Source organism: Gekko japonicus, unplaced genomic scaffold, assembly GCF_001447785.1.
Source record: "Gekko japonicus isolate JY-2015 unplaced genomic scaffold, Gekko_japonicus_V1.1 scaffold1880, whole genome shotgun sequence".
Classification (NCBI taxonomy): Eukaryota; Metazoa; Chordata; class Lepidosauria; order Squamata; family Gekkonidae; genus Gekko; species Gekko japonicus.
This window is the reverse complement of record NW_015170943.1, coordinates 180213-197455: the sequence shown is the minus strand read 5'-3', so window position 1 is coordinate 197455 and position 17243 is coordinate 180213. Positions and strand designations below refer to the sequence as shown.

Sequence of the window (17243 nt, the reverse complement as noted above, 5' to 3'; positions counted from 1 at the left end):
CCGCCCCCCCCCCCCCACATGTGTTTAGAAGCCCTGCTGGCTCGTGAAATCTCGCTAATTATAACTTTGCCGAAAAGGGTCTAGATTCCTATGCAAGAAAAATGCAGATGGGATTTGGAATACATTTTCTGAAGTCCTTCCAAATGTCTTTGAAAAAAATCTGAAAGTTTTCAATGGGGTACTGGAGAGGGGAAAGGAAGGGAAGCTATGGAGGCAATATTGCAGGGATGGAAGGGTAGGTAGTTTGTGAGAGCCAGTCTGGTGTCGTGATTAAGTGCACGGACTCTAATCTGGGAGAACCGGGTTTGATTCCCCACTCCTCCACTTGCACCTGGCTGGATGACCTTGGGCAAGCCGTAGCTCTGATATGAGCTGTCCTTGAAAAAGAGCAGTTTCTGTCAAGAGCTCTCTCAGCCCCACCCACCTCACTGGGTGTCTGTTGTGGGGAGGGGAAGGGAAAGGCGTTTGTCAGCCACTCTGAGACACCTTTGGGTAGTGAAGGGCGGGGTACAAATTCAATCTTTCTCATCTTCTTCTTTTTAATCTTTTTAGCAAATGCTTCTGTCCGTAATTCTTGTTCTCCCTTTCATCCCCACCAAATGAAAGCAGGAACGTCTTCATGTTCCATCAGGACCTTTGCCACATAGTTAGATTCCATCATTTGTGGTCCATGACCATACAGAGTTGTAGACACCCCTGTTGGTGCTTTCTGGGTAAATGTTTTAGCACGAACGTTCGGGTAGGGTTGCCAAGTTGATTTTTCCTACCGGTGGGGGAGCCTTGCTGGGCTCCGGGAGCTCTCCATTGATGCGTGAGCACGCGCGCGGCCAGCACATCACCGGAAGTGACGTGCGACGTCGAACACGTTGAGGGCGTGGCCCCCCCTCGCCACCAGAAAGAATAGAAAAATGTTACGCAAATAGCTCTAAAATCTGCTGGAAATGTAAAACAAATGTGGGAACATTTTATCACATGTGGTGGTGGTGTACAAGAATACAAAAGTATTGGAATGGTATCCAGAATATAATATATGAAATGGTATTAGTGAAATTGGATTTGCTGCCTGAAATATTCTTATTAAATATGATCCCGGAAGATCTTAGCTATAATGAAAAATATTTAATATTATATATATTAACAACTGCAAGAATACTGTGGGCAAAATATTGGAAACAAGAAAGCAACCCCAAAAGAGAATGGTTAGAAAAGAGATAAAAGACTCTAAAATGTTTGTATACAAATGGTTATGTATGTATGAAAACTAATAAAAAATAATAATAATAAAAAAAGAACACATTGAGGGCGTGGCCCCGATCGTCGGAGTGAAAACCGTAGAGTTTTCTCTCCGATGATCGGGGCCACGCCCCCAACGTGATCGGCGTGGTTGCGTCACCTCTGGTGACGCAGCCACGCTGTGCTTCGGGAGGCGGAGTTCCCCCCGGGGCCCGATTCCGTGGCACCAGAAATTGGGCCTCCGAAGCGGGGGTTTACCTGCCACCTGCCCCCACTTGGCAGCCCTAGTTCCGAGGCTGGTGAAAAAGCAAGCTCCATTCCCAATTTAGGATATAAATTAAAATAACAGTTTAAGTTACTCCTCCCCTGCGAGTCTCCCTCTCCTAGCAGGTAGAGCAGTTGGCTGATGCCTGTATGTAAAAAAAAAAAAGACCGTGACATTTTGTGTTTGGAAAGTGATTTGGGCAGCAGCTTCCTCAAGAGCAAACAGCAGCTGCTTCTGGTAGAGTTGTAAACATTTGCAAATGCCAAGCCTGCATTTCCTAGAGCAAACTTCAGCGCGGGGGGGGGGGGCTTTCCCATATTAAATTTTATGTGTCTCAGGCCAAGGAAGGAATGGGGGCTGCGTGGAAGGAGAAGAGGGTCCTGTAATGTTGCCTGTTGCTTGTGAGAGGGATATTGAGTTTCACCTGGACCGGAGTGGGGTTTCCTGGTGCTTTTTGCAGTGAAGGCGTTTTTCTCTGATTGTGAAGAAGAAGAAGAAGATATTGAATTGATACCCCGCCCTTCACTACCCAAAGGTGTCTCAGAGCGGCTTACAATCTCCTTTCCCTTCCCCCTCCCCACAACAGACACCCTGTGAGGCAGGTGGGGCTGAGAGAGCTCTTGACAGAAACTGCTCTTTTTCAAGAACAGCTCTTATCAGAACTATGGCTCACCCAAGGTCCTCCAGCCAGGTGCAAGTGGAGGAGTGGGGAATCAAACCCGGTTCTCCCAGATTAGAGACTTAACCACAACACCAAAGTGGCTCTCAATGTGATGAGCTGTTCTGCTAATGACTGTCCTTCTGTCCCTCCCCTCAGGTCAAACAGGTCGGTACGTTCTCATCCAAAGACTACGTGACAAGGAAAGGCAGCTTCTCCCTCATGAATGCCCCGTGGAGTCCCTGGCCAAGTGTGGGCAGTACGCCAACGACGTGCAGTTCATGCTGCAGCGCACCGGCCCCAGCCTCACAGAGAGGCCTTCTTCGGACAGCGCCCCCCAGATGCCTGAGAGGACGTTTGTCAGGGCGAGCCTGCCGATCAAACCTCGGCCGGCCAGCACAGAAGCGCCCAGGCCTAGGCCGCCCAAAAAATCCTTAACGTTCAACCTGGGCCCCATGAGCTCGAGTGACTTGCTTGCAAAGAACAAACTAAGGCCGTACAAAAAGGACCCCGTGAACTCGAGGGATGGTGCCAACCGGGCCTTTCTGTCCAAAGAGGAGCTGTTCAAAACCGTGTTGCACCAACAAGAGCATCTCTACACCTTAGAGATGAAGGGGGACGGCTTGGAAACGGATCTCAGGCACTGGGAATGTAGCCGGAACCCCAGCCCGGAGGGGGAGATCCTGCGTTTGGAGCAGCTCATCCAGCAGAACGAGAGCGAGTTGAGCGAGGAGGAGTATTGGCAGAGTGAACTGCGGTCGGAAAAGGAGTGTGAAAGGAAGCGGCAGGAGAAAGTGCGCGGCCTGCGGGCCACCATGGAGGAGTACACACACAAGATCCACGAGCTCACGCTCAAAACGGAGGCCTTGGAGAAAGAGATCCAGTGGGAAATTGCCAAGCGGGCCAAGGAGGGGCCTGTCCAGAGCCCTGCTGGACTAGAGGAGATGGCGGCCGTAATGAAAAGGGACCTGGATGCCAAAGTCAAGCAGAGTGTCCATCTGGAGAACAGCCTGGAAGCCGTGGGGACGGCTCTGGAGGAAGCAGAGCAAAGCCTCCAGGTACGTGCTGAGCGATGTTCCCACCTGAGGGGGAGGGGGGGGAACCGACGGCCGGACGGTCGAAGCACCTCACCTTTTAGACTCTGGCATGTTTTTGAATGCAGCTGAGTGGAATCGGGCTTTTTGTTGTTTGAAAGAGAAGTTTTCATCTAGATTGACATTGCAGTTTGAAGGAAAAGGTAGGCATAGAATAGGCTTCCCAAGTCCCCCCGGGGGGGCGGGGAAACCCCCGCTCCAGAGGCCCGGTCCCCGCCGCCGCCCGATCCGGCCCCGGGGGGAACTCCACCCCGACGTGCACGTCACCAGGAAGTGACACGACCACACCAGGCACGCTGGGGGCGGGGCCGCAGTCATCCAAGGGAAAACTCTATGGTTTTCCCTCAGATGGTCGTGGCCCCGCCCCCCAGCGTGCCCAGCGTCGTCACGTCACTTCCTGGTGACGTGGATGCGGCGCGCGCTCCGGGATTGACCCGGGAGTCCCCCGCTCCAGAACAAGGTGAGACTTGGCAACCCTAGCATAGAATGCAGCTGCAATGGGGAAAGCCTGTCTATTAAGTCTCAGTTCTCGATGCCAAAAGTGGCCCATCCCCTAAGAGGACAAAGAGACAAATATTCCTGCTTGAAAGGCTATCCTAAACGAATTCAGGGCTCTTTTTGTAGCAGGAATTTCCTTTGCACATTAACCCCTAATTTAGCCAATCCTCCAAGAGCCCCTGTAAGAAGAGCTCTGTAAGCTCTTGGAGGATTGGCTACATTAGGGTGTGTGTCGCCTAAGATGCAAAGGAGTTCCTCCTACAAAAAGAGCCCTGGATGGATGGATGGATAGATAGATGGATGGCTCTTTTTGTAGCAGGAACTCCTTTGCATATTAGGCGACACACAACCTAATGTAGCCAATCCTCCAAGAGTTTACAGTAGCCCCTGTAAGAAGAGCTCTGTAAGCTCTTGGAGGATTGGCTGCATTAGGGGTGTGTCGCCTAATATGCAAAGGAGTTCTTGCTACAAAAAGAGCCCTGGATGGATGGATAGATAGATGGATGGCTCTTTTTGTAGCAGGAACTCCTTTGCATATTAGGCGACACACCCCTAATGTAGCCAATCCTCCAAGAGTTTACAGTAGCCCCTGTAAGAAGAGCTCTGTAAGCTCTTGGAGGATTGGCTACATTGGGGGGGGGGGGGTCGCCTGATATGCAAAGGAAGTTCCTGCTACAAAAAGAAACCCGTAGAACGTTAAGCATCAGGGCCCGCTTTGCAGCTTAAGAGTTCTCCCTATCATTTAGTAGTGGATAAGATGGGCTCTTGGAACTCTTTGTTTTATGAACCTACGAAGGGTGGTGGCTAGAAATGTGTCGGTATCGCAAATGGTCTGGGACTTGGTCACCCTGTTGTTAAGGTCTTGGCCATCTCTGGTCAGGTGTGGCAGACTTCTTGTATCGGGATTATGATGTGCTTCAGCGGGAAGCAGGGAGATGAGCATTCTGCCGGGTCATCATCCTTCATGGACTTCAAGCTGTTCTCCGCCAGAATTGATCAAATGGGACTAACGGAGTCCTACTGTGACTCCGACAGTCATGGAGCGAATCTGGCGACGATGATGGTTACAGCTCTGATCAAGGAAGACACTGCTATGTGTTGTTCACGTGAAGCTGAGAACAGCATTGCAAGTAGTGTGTTCTGCAGCGCCAGAAAAGATACAGGGCGCATTGGCAATATAAACACCAGCTAAGAGCCAAGTGCAAATGTTACTACTGAAAGTACTTTTCCACTCTACACCAGGGACACCCCGATGTGCTGCAAGAAACAATTCAATTAAAAGTTTTATCCTGTGAGTATGAAGCGTCTGCACTCCACAGGGGGCTGCCTGTTGCGTCTCTGTAGGATTCCTTGTTTTGGCCCTCCCTCCTTCCAATCCGGCCGTTTCAAATGTAATGAATGTGGCTTGTGCAAGATGTGAGGCAGTCTCCTCTGAGAGTGGGGTAGTTCTTACGCTGAGTTTCTCCCCATCTTTTTTAAAGTGTAAGAGTGAAGTATGTATCCAGTATACAGCGGAAATAAATAAAATGCTGTGCAAGGTGTTAGAAGCAGCGCAAGCATTCTGCTTCCCTGTGTGCATGGGTGTAACAGGGGCAGCTGTCCCTTGATTCCCGTTAGCCCTTCCTTTGCTTTAGGCGGAAATAATGCTAAATTAAAGGAGAAGACCCTGATGCTGGGAAAGATTGAAGGTCAAAGAAGACGGGGCCGGCAAAGGATGAGATGGTTAGACAGTGTCATAGATGCAACAAACATGAAGTTGAGCAAACTTCAGAGGACGGCGGATGACCGGAAGGCCTGGCGTGATCTGGTCCATGGGGTCGCAGAGAGTCGGACTCGACTGTGCGACTAACAACAACAAAAAATGCTAAATCTCATCTAACCCCATCTTCAAATGTTTACTATCCATTGGCGCCCTCTTCTGGACAAGTGGAAGAACTGCTGCTTTGAATGTGTGTTTTATATACACACAGGCATGCACGCACATAGGCATTTGTGTGTGTGTGTGTGTGTGTAAATAAAAACTTTCTCAGAGGAGTCCAGGGACTCCTGGGGTCCTAAAGTCAAGCCCCTCTGTGCTCATGCAGATAACATGGAGCCTTCTCAGGTTTCTAGGCGTGGGAACCTCGTCTCTCCATTTCTGGAAAAAGGCAGGTGCTTGTAGTAGAGCGGCTTCCCCCGCAGTTATCCAGCTTCCAGATAATCTCATAACACTAAAGAAACACACTCAGCGGTTGCCAGGGCCCAGTAGCTCAGCCCTATGAACTCTTAACTGGTTGTTGAGTAGCACCAAGGAGCTGCAGTCCAATGCAAAAGATTGTACCACAGAGACACAGAAGTCTTCATAGAATAGAAATGAGCCAAGTTCAGGTGTTGCGCAATGCTGGTTTTTCCCCCTCTATTTCTGTGAGCAGTTTTGAGACTTCTCCCTATTCTGCCAACTTCTGGCTAGAAGTTGTTATTTATTTATTTATTTGTTAAACTTATACCCCGCCCTCCCCGCAAGCGGACTCAGGGCGGCTTCCATAAAAACAAATGTTAACCAGTGAAGACATTTCTTGTTGTGTCCAGTACAGAATCCCTTCTAACTATAAGGGTATAATTCATTGGAACTTAGAGCAGGGCTTTTTGCAGGGGTCATTTCCTGCAGGAGCGGAGCTCCAGCAGTAAAGAGCCCAGGGGGTGGGCATATGCAACAAGCCCCACCCCCTACTCCCAGCAGCCCTCAGTCAGAGCAAGAAGCAGCCAGGAAAGTTGCAGAGCACACACACACACCCCCGGTCCAAAACAGTCCAGTGGCACCTTTAAGACCAAGTTTTATTCAGGTACAAGCTCTCCCTCCTCTGCGAGGACAGATCTGCACGTTTCCCCCCCCCAATAGCTAGCAATCCAAAATAGTCCAGTGGAGCCTGAGCGGTGGGTGTTACCTTCTGACACACTTCCGGTGATGTCAGGGGGTGTGGCATATGCAAATGAGTTGTGCTAATGAGTTGTGCTAATGAGCTCCTGCACCTCTTTTTCTACGAAATGACCCCTGGCTTTTTGTAATGCGTAGGGTTGTCAGCTGACAGGTGAGGCCTGGAGATCTTCCAGAATTATAATTGATCTCTAGGCAACAGAGAACAGTTCCCCCAGAGAAAATGGCTGCTTTAGAGGATGGGTTCTGTCCTGCTAAGGTTCCTCTCCTCCACAAGCCCCGCCCTCCCCAGCTCCACCCATAAAATCTCTGGGTATCTCCCAACCCCGCGCTGACAGCCCTAGTGATATTGGCCCTGCAGTAGGGTCACCAACCATTTGGAATTCTGACAATAGAGTGTTGAGCGCAACTGCAAAATGGCTGCTGTAGGAGGCGGGGCCAAGAATAAAACGGCTGCTGCAGGAGGCGGAGTTAAGCACAAAATATCGGGGAATGGGGTTATGCTTAACTTAAACCTCCAACATTTCAGGCAGAAGCTATGTTTACCAGGATACCTTTTATATAAATATCTTGTTTTGAACCCTTTTCTTGCATGCACAGCTTACTTTCAGCCACCTATTGGAGATCCCCGTGCTCTGGTGGCAAGTGTGTGGACAGACTAATACCCTTGGTCTTGATTTTGATGGATTTGCATGCATGTTGAAGCCCAAACTTTTAAAATAAAGGATTGGATCCAGTGGGAAAATTTTGCTGACATAACATGGAGAGATTTTTGTTGAATCCTCTCCTCTCGCTGCAGACATTCGACTCCCCCTTGTGCTGTTCCGGGGCAGTGTCCTGTATCTTAGAAGGAACATTTCACAGGACATCTGAGGTTACTGTGAGTGGAGGAGATGAGGAAATGGCGCTATGGACAGATCCCTTACTAACTGTGAGGATAAGTCAAGTGGTTTCTTGGACTGTTCGTACCCCACATATTCTGACCTGATCACATTGCTTCACAAGTAGGGCTTGGCCAGTGGACACCCCCGCCTCCCCTGCACACACCGACTTGGCCCAGGACTGCACCTTTAAATCTTGTGATCTGATGAAATCTGATTTGCTCCCCCACCCGGTTGAGAAAGAAGGTTGTGCAGAAAGTCTTCTTACCGAAGACCTAGATGGGAAGATTATCCCTGTAGTGCCCATCAGTGTGAAACAGGCAAGCCTGTTTTCCTCCCTGTGTCAGAAAAAGCAGTCCTGGGCCTGAAGGTTAAGTGGTCTCTACAGGGCATCATGATTCATCCTGCTCTTCCTTCCAGCCATGTATGAGACAAACGAGAGATGCGTCATCCCACTGGCAAAAGAGGAGGGTGGAACATATCCAAGGAATGCAGGGAAGCTGGTCATGTGCTGCTAATGTGAAATCCCTGGATGAACCTTCAGTTCTGTCTCCATATTTGGGCAGACGGGGATCACGTACCCCCATGGAGATCAGGGCCCCACGGGACTCGATACAGTTCCGCAGGGCCTGCGAGACGGAGCTCTTCCACCAGTCTTTCAAGTAGGAGCCGCCCTCCACTACCACCAACTATTACTGTCGTCAACATCGTGGTAATAGGTTGACCCTTCACGAGATCGAGCCACAGTGTCATGGGCAGTGTTCCCGCTAAGCTGAGTCAGTGTGAGCTAGCTCACAGTTTTTTAGCCTCCGGCTCACACATTTTTGTTTCAGCTCAGGAAGGAGGGCTCCAGAGCAAACTCATTTACGCAGCAGCCAAATCGCTCGCCCACAACCTTTGTGCCAGCAACTCACAAGGTAGGATTTTTGCTCACAAGACTCCACAGCTTAGAGGGAGCATTGGTCATGGGAGGCCGAAGTACTGCTAAGTCGGGACCCTAGTATCACATTTTATTGCACGCCACCCCGAACTGACTGAAGAATGACCATCCTTGCGAGCACTGTATTGCATTTAATTGTATTTAACTGTATTTAAGGTACTACGGTCCTATCTTGTTTTTAAATGTTTTATGCCAATTTTGGCACACGGTGCCGTCAATTGTGAGCCGCCCTGAGCCCGTTCGCGAGGAGGGCGGGATATAAATCCAATAAATAAATAAATAAATAGATTCTCCAGGGATGAATATCTAGTTTCCACATTATACCTGTCCTCAGCTCTTAGTCGCCTGTACTTTCTGGTGAATCTCGGCTCGCTGGTGAGGAAGACAGTGTCACAGTGCCCATGGATTGGAATCTGAGAGAAGGCTGGGGCAAGATCATGAGACTGCCTTATGCAGCACATTAGTTCCGTCGAAGCCCTGGAGATCCGAAGCTCACTCTCGCTTGTTCCCTCCCGTATCTTGCAGACCCAGAACCAAGAACTGGAGGAGCTAAATAAGGAGCTGAGGCAGTGTAACTTGCAGCAGTTCATCCAGCAGACGGGAGCCATGGTGACTGTCTCGCAGCCCAGATCAGAGGCGGAGCCCCAGCTGGATCAGGCGAGCCATGAGCTGCCAGCTCACCAGGGAGACGGAGGTCAGAATGCTTCTCAAAGACTGGGTGGGCAGCAGGGGGAGGGGAGGGGAGGGCAGATGGCTTTAGTTAGCACTTCCTGGAAGGGTGTAATGCTTCCTTCCATTTCAAACTGGTAGGAAGCGCTGCTGGTAGTGGTCCTCTGAAAAAAAAACCAGGGGTCATTTCCTGCCGGAGCGCACAGGAGCGGAGCTCCGGCAGTAAAGAGCCCAGGGGGCGGGAACATGCAACAAGCCCCACCCTCTGCTCTCAGCAGCCCTCGGTCAGAGCAAGAAGCAGCCAGGTATGTTGCAGAGCCCTCCCTGGCCCCCCGGTCCAAAACAGTCCAGTGGCACCTTTAAGACCAGGTTTTTTCAGGTACAAGCTCTCCCTCCTCTGTGAGGGCAGATCTGCACGTCCCCGTCCCCCGAAGAGCTAGCAATCCAAAACAGTCCAGTGGAGCCTGAGTGGTGGGTGTTGCCTTCTGACACACTTCCGGTGATGTCAGGGGGTGTGGCGTATGCAAATAAGTTATGCTAATGAGCTCCTGCACCTCTTTTTCTACGAAATGACCCCTGGAAAAAACCAAGAGGAGGGGGTCACAGGTATCGATGTGGAAAATACAACAGACAACCAACACTGTGACATGGATGAGTAGGACATTTAGTAAAAACCATTTTGTATAATAAGTCAGCTTTGCAAAATAACAAGGAACAGTCCATCTTACTCTCAGTACAACTTTACACAATTACAAGGAAAGTCCATCATACTCAATAAGCACACGAATATACACTTATTTCATACCAGTCTTCCTCAGGAGTAATCCCATTGTATAGCATGGTATCAGCCCCTTGATATAGTTCAATGTCTGTTGATAGCAAATCAATGCTTGACTTCTTTATTTTCTGCACTTTATCCTAGAAAAAAATCCATGGTATTTAAAACGAAAAGAAACATGCAGCTGAATGAAATAACGAGAGTAAAATAATAAATGTTATCTTGTTAATTTATAAATTCTTAGCTGAAGTTGTTTAATTTTTTAGAAGGAAGTTTAATTTTTTAGAACTTGAGGTTCCATTTCCGGGTTAGTATTAGGAGGAAGCCAGTCTTATCTTTTCAATTAGGTGCACAGGCCTCCTAAGTGGTAGTGGTTCTCTGGCTGCTTTGGGAAAATCTTAGGTTCAAGAGCCCACAGAAATGAATGACTGGCTGAATTGCAGACTGAGCGTAATATGCTGTGAGGAGAAGGAGCAGCTAGCCAGAACGTGGGAACTTGCTCATAAAAATATATACTACAGCAGCTGACAACAGCAAGTGGAAGTTCCATCAGCTGGGTGTCTAATTGAGCTCTGCTTTGTGGGTCCTAAGTCTAAACACTGTTGTTTTCATAAACTTGTGCTTGTTGCCATAAACGTCAGCTTGTTAAAGTCAGGATTTGCATGCACCGTTTCACACTCCTTTCAGCGTGTGGCGTTTTCAGTGAAAGACATCTGTGTAGGCTGCAGCAATGACAGTGGGCACCTGAAAGACAGGCACTTCCTCACTCATAGAAGAACTTTGTTTACATGGCATCAGTATTGGCCAGGGATCATTTCCTGCAGGAGCACACAGGAGCGGAGCTCCAGCAGTAAAGAGGCCAGGGGGCGGGCACATGCAACAAGCCCCACCCCCTGCTCCCAGCAGCCCTCAGTCAGAGCAAGAAGCAGCCAGGTAAGCTGCAGAGCCCCCCGGTCCAAAACAGTCCAGTGGCACCTTTAAGACCAAGTTTTATTCAGGTACAAGCTCTCCCTCCTCTGTGAGGACAGATCTGCACGTTCCACCCCCACCCCCCCAATAGCTAGCAATCCAAAACAGTTGAGCAGTGGGTGTTGCCTTCTGACACACTTCCGGTGATGTCAGGGGTGTGGCATATGCAAACAAGTTATGCTAATGAACTATGCTAATGAGCCCCTGCACCTCTTTTTCTACGAAATGACCCCTGGATTGGCCATCTGTAGTAAATGGTCTAGAAGTCTTGTCTCTCCACTCTGTTAAAGCAAAGCGTCCTTGAAGACTGATGCCAGTATTGTGATATAAGCATTTGTGGGCTGGAGGTGTGTAGGATTTTTGTTACGTGTAGTGCTCTAGATGTTTCAGCTAAAACATTAAGGGCCCAACGACACGTTAGATATACCATGTGGTCACCATGGGGACTTGCCGCCATTTTGCAGCTGTGATTTCCCTGTAGGAAGTTAATTTGGGAGCACCACAGGGGCCTGATTCAGATTAGGACTGTGGTGCAGGGGGAGGAGGGACTCCTGCCTTCACTGCCGTGTCGTTTTTGCAACATGAAATGGCAGTGGAATGATATTTACCTCTTTCAGGGGTTGCACGTGCACTGAATGCTTTACATATGTAGTCCCTCACTCCCCCCAGGGGTGTTTTGGGTTGGGGAAATCATGTGGGAGGAAGGCAGGAGCCCTTCCCTACCCACTGTGGCCCTGATCCAAATTGGGCCCATGCAATACTTCTGAATTGTGTTCCCATGGGGAACTTGTAGCTGGCATCCTGTCCCCATGGCTGTCATATGGTGTGTGTGTATATATATATATAATTCCAGCTAGTTAATCATTTAACATAGCCTGGTTTATAGGTGCTCCAGAATGAAAATACAGTGTTGTCAACTGGAAGATCCTGTGTGAACCAAAGCTCTTCTGGCTCACTGTCTTCCATGGGCTTTCTAAGCATGGTCCTCAACTTTGGTTTTCTTCTGTCACTCGAAGAAAAGGGGGAAACAGCTTGGCTGTGGCCTTTGGAGGTCTGTAGAGACAGGGGAAAGTTTAAACAGATTCCATTCAGATGGGACCTAGACTTCACACTGATAATACCGCGTTTCCCCGAAAGTAAGACATCCCCCGAAAATAAGACCTACTTACAGTTTTGCCTCTCGCTGAAATATAAGACATCCCCTGAAAATAAGACCTCCCCGATAATAAGGCCTCCCCCGAACATAAGGCCTCCCCGATAATAAGGCCCCCCGAAGCTACCGTAACTCTGGGCCGTAGCGGCGGGCGCCGCCGTGCAGCTCACTGTTGGCCGCAGCGCAGCCGGAGCAGACAGGAAGTGCGAGGTCTCTTTTAATCAGAGAGCCTGCGCTGCCGCCTGCTGTACCGTATTCTTCTTCATGGAAAAATAAGATATCCCCTGAAAATAAGACCTACCGCATCTTTGGGAGCAAAAATTAATATAAGACACTGTCTTATTTTCGGGGAAACACGGTACATTAGCGAGAAAGAGTGGCCACAGAAGTCGTCAACCATTGCGTTATTATACTGTGCTCATTGTTAAGCTGGAAAGAAAGATGAACTCTGGGTGAAACGACAGAAATTTCAGCTGTGAACATCCAGGAGCCCTGGATGGAGTAGAAGTGTTTAGGAACCTTGGCTTAAAAGGGAAAACAGGCTGTGTCCGCTAGCTGCCATTTCTGTGCATTCTGGTCTTCCCTGTTCCCGCTTGCTTGCAGCTCAGCAGCTTGCCGTAAACATGCCAGGGAGACCGTGGGAACTAGACGCCGTTACCAGTCTGGCCTTGTGAGGTAGGGAGGGCTTGCGGTCCACCTTTGGTGTGAATCTTTCTGCTCTCAGGATATCCCGCGACTCTCCCGCTCATTATGTAACCTCCCGCCAGGAGTCTTCCTGCGCGCGCGTGCTTGAAGTTCATTTGCTTAGGTTCGGGTGCCAGAGGTGGCACTCAGAGCCCTCTCTGTGGGCACGCGTGCCATCGCCCCAGCCAGGCCCAGACCATCATTAAAGTGTCGAATTCTCTGCCAAATAATTTTTAAGTAGATGAAAGCATTTGGGATTGCTTTCCTTACTTTGTTTGGATCATCTTAAGTTAATGTACGAGTTGGTTTTTTCTAAAGTAAAACCTCAGTATTCAGGTTAAATTGCCGTTTTGGCACTTTGCGATCAATAAGTGGGTTTTGGGTCGCAGTTTGGGCACTCGGTCTCTAAAAGGTTCGCCATCACTGATATAGGGGGACAGGAATGTAAGATAATGATCACTGCACAACGTCTGAGCTTAAATGTACTGAAACATGGCTTCTGATAAACCTAGGCTTTTCTGATGGACTTAAATGCATCTTCCGAGTAACTGAATTGTAATAACGATTCTCTTCCGTAGACCTATCCGATCCCAGCACAGATTCACCTCCCAGAGCTACAGCCAAGCAATTCCTCGGCAATCCACGGAACCTTCGGAACCCCCTGGTGTCCAGCTTGAACCCCGAGGGTGTGTATGTTTGAACTGGCCGAAGTCTCTTGTGTCCTTTGATGCCTGGTCTTGCCAAGCAGATGTCCCAAAGCTGTTCTAGTCTTGCTGCAATGGGGGGCAGCTGTCATCCGCGACAAGGTGGCTATGCTGCAAACTCTTCCGGTTCCCAGTCTACTCTCCCCTCTCTCTCTGTCCCTCTTGAACAACAGCTTCTTTAGGATGCTAAGGGGTTGGTTGTCATTACCTGTAAGCTACAATACTTATGGTTAGCAATAGGCATTGGCAAGGAAGGGAGATGGAAGATGTCAGTAAACCGAATCCCGGGGAGTTGTTTTCATAGTTGTCAGACCAGGACAAAGGCTTTGTATAATTCATCAACAGCATGCTGTGTGGTGGTTGGGCTGTTGGCAGACGCTCACACGTAACATGTTGATGACTTGCAGAATGGCCCTTCTTTGGAGGCATTTGCTTTGGCTTCTCCGTGCAATATTGCTTCTTCTGTTGAAGAAGTGTACTCGTTGAAACCTGTTTAATACTTTACTAAAGAGGACTTTGTTCTGAGCTGTTGTTGCCAAATTTCAGTATTTTGGCTACTCTTGGCTACACGTTGGACTTTTAAAAAGTTGACGGCAAGGGTTTTTGTTTTTCACTTTATACACACAAAGGAGCTGCGGTGGCTCAAGTGGTTAAGACACTGAACTGCAGGCTGTGGAAGGTCGGTAGTTCAGCACTTCGAGACCCGAGTGTGCCGCATGACGGAGTGAGCTCCCCTCTCTAGTTCCAGCTCCTGCCAACCTAGCAGTTCGAAAGCAAGAAATTGCAAGTAGATAAATAGGTACCACTTCGGTGGGAAGGGAACAGCGTTCCGTGCGCCTTTGGTGTTTAGTCATGCCGGCCACATGACCACGGAAACGTCTTCGGACAGCGCTGGCTCTTCGGCTTGGAAACGGAGATGAGCACTGCAACCCTAGAGTCGGATTCGACTGGCTTTCGAGCAAGGGAACCTTTACCTTTACCTTATACACACACAGAGAGAACATGCTGGCTGACTTGCATATTTTAGGAGAAGTAGAGAATGGTGCGGAGAGTGTTTTGATTTTGGATGTGGTAGGTTCAAGGTCCCTAGAAAAGATCCATATTGCTTTGTTTGAAAAGATTGGGAAGAGAGTGCATGGTAATTTTTAGGCAATGCCATGGATCAAGGATGACAACTACTCAGCCGGGTCCGTCAAAGTAATCTGTCTCCCACAATGGACAAAGCATCCAATGCAGCATGACTATGTTGTTGTCCTCACAGATCAATATTTACACATTTTTATGGCTGAGCTGGTGAAGGTATCATATGGAGCGGAGTGCAGTGACTTTGAAAGGGACGTTTTGAACAAACAAAGAATAACTGAGTGGTCGCCAGTATGGTGAAACATTCAATAATGTAGGCCACACAATCCAGCTTTGAAAAATCCTGTCTGTAAAGGGAGAAAACAGATCATTTCTCCTGACAAGGTGCCATTCATCCAACGTGTGCATCCTACACTGAAACTCCAAAACGTGTGTCCCCCCCCCCCCAGGAATGGGGTTTTTAAAAGGTGTCGGATGTTTTTCAGGTTGCTTATTTTAAAGGCAATCTAGGCACCCGCCTTTCAGCATCAAAATCTGGTCAATCATGTGTTGAGCCCAGGTTGTTTCTTAACAGGCGTTTTGACAGGATATAGAACCTTCAGCCTCCTTGCTTAGACCCAGCTAGGTGCATCGTTCAGTTATATCTGATCTATTATGATTTTGCTCTGTTAAACCCTCTCCTTTCCCCGCCACTGCGGCTTCTGCCGGAGGAGTCTGGTCTTTTTAATTTTAATGTTGAGGGTGTCTTCTGAGAGTGCTGGCCTGGCCTTTGGTTTTCAGACATAGGACTGTATTTTTCCATGAGTATTTGCCTCTGGGTTTCCTATGCGCTGGTTGAAAATAACTGAGCTTTCCTATATATTAGTACTGGGGCCAGTTTTACAGATTCTAGTGCCCACCACTCATCGCTGCCGCCTCTGGAGTTGGGGTGGCTTCAGGCAGCTCTGGCGTAGGGTGGTCGGGGGCCCTCTCCCAGCCCCCACGGCTGATTCCCCCAACAGGTACCCTACTGATGATGCCATTTGCTGTTGTTACCATTGTACCAGCAAAGAGAGCAGCGGCCATTGGCAGCCAGGGCAGTTCACTGGTCTGAACCCCCCACCCAGCATGGGGCACAAGGCAGCTAAGACCAGGGGTCATTTCATAGAAAAAGAGCTGCAGGGGCTCATTAGCATACCTAACAGGCTATTAGCATAATAGCCCATTAGCATATGCCACGCCCCCCTGACACCACCGGAAGGGATGTCAGAAGGGGAAGCAAAAGGGGGGGAGGCATCTTCAAAAGCCTCCCCTTCCCTTCCCCAGGTGGGCTGGGGGGGGGGAGCGAAGAGAGAAGGGGTTTAAACTCTCCTCGCTCCCCACCACCACCTTGGCAGGTCGGTTGGGAGGGGGAAGGAAAGGGGAGGGGGGGCTTTTAAAGATGCCTCCCCCCCCCCTTTTTTTGCTTCCCCAGCCAGCCTGCCAAGGTGGGGTGGGGGGGAAGCGAAGAGAGAAGGGGTTTAAACTTTAAACCCCTTCTCTCTGGAGTCGCGTTGCCATCTTCCCATTATATTCTGTGGGGCCATAGAATATAATGGGAAGATCGCACCACTACTGCGGTGCGCGGGGTGGGGACCTGGGGGCAGGGCTTGTGTCCGTTCCTTGGCTGCCGGAGCAGTGCTCCGGCACGCTCCGACCCCAAATGACCCCTGTCTAAGACTGCCTGCAGTTCTACAGTAAGGGTACATCTGCTGCATTCTTCCATATTCTTCATGTGTACACACCAGGTGACGCCTATTAGGAAGATTGTGTGCCTCTCTGTTCTTGCTTAAATCTTTAATTGCATGGAATGGCATCTCCTCCTCCTCCTCCTCCTCCTCCCCCCCCCTCTGGCTGTCCCCTCCCCTGTTTATCAAACACTAAGCTGTCACAATGGGGTCACTTCATTTATTTTTGTGTGTCTTACAGTCATATCAACAAGGCAGAGCATCTGGAGGTAGAAAGGCCAGCCAAGGAGGACTGATTGCCTTGCGAGTATAACTATATAGAAATAAAACCCTATTTCATGTATGTATTTTGACTTATTTTTTTATCATGGATGGATGTAGATGGTTGTGCAAAAATATTTTATGGACTCTTTTTTAAAAGAAGGGAGCTTAACCCATTTGGTGTAAACAGATTGGCGTTATTTTTTTAAAATGTGCTTTCTTACCATTAAACTGAAGATGCTGTTTGTGGCTTCTCTAAAAATTTATATAGCCTTTCTATTTTACAAGTCCATCAAGTAACAACATTTAGGACTAAATGGCAACTGTCCTGCAAGGGTGTGGGACCTGCTGGGAACCAGCCCTCCAAAGCACTGTAGCTGCAAGTCCTCTGTGTCCATTCTGAAGGTTAATACTGCAAGCGACTGCCATACAATGAAGGAGCATATTGTCAGCCAGGCCTCTGGACTGGATTGCATCAATGCGCCGTGGTGCTTCATTACATACTTGTTGTTGAACAGCAGTTCTTATGATATATGTTTGAGATTTTGTTGGGAATACACCGCTTTTTCTATCGGAACGGGAGAAATGAACAATTTCCCATTCCTGGTGAGCTCACAAACACAAATGTCACTCTGGGAGAGGCAAGCAAGGATTCATGGCTACCGACAGGTCCCACACGTGCTGTTGTTAAGTCCCTTTCACAACAGGCCTTTCAGACCTGGTAAAAGTGAGATATGGATGCTGGCCATCTCT

General features: G+C 49.0%; 1 protein-coding gene across 1 annotated transcript in view; it reads left to right on the top strand.

Annotated features, from left to right (window-relative positions):
- Positions 1-16513, top strand: part of RASSF7 (Ras association (RalGDS/AF-6) domain family (N-terminal) member 7) — a 20162-nt gene extending 3649 nt beyond the window's left edge. Inside the window, exons 2-5 of the mRNA XM_015418881.1 lie at positions 2316-3214; positions 9009-9177; positions 13315-13422; positions 16471-16513. Of these exons, the coding sequence (XP_015274367.1) occupies positions 2316-3214; positions 9009-9177; positions 13315-13422; positions 16471-16502 (1208 nt within the window). The 3' untranslated portion in view covers positions 16503-16513. The remainder of the gene's footprint in view (positions 1-2315; positions 3215-9008; positions 9178-13314; positions 13423-16470) is intronic.
- Positions 16514-17243: the final 730 nt, after the last annotated feature.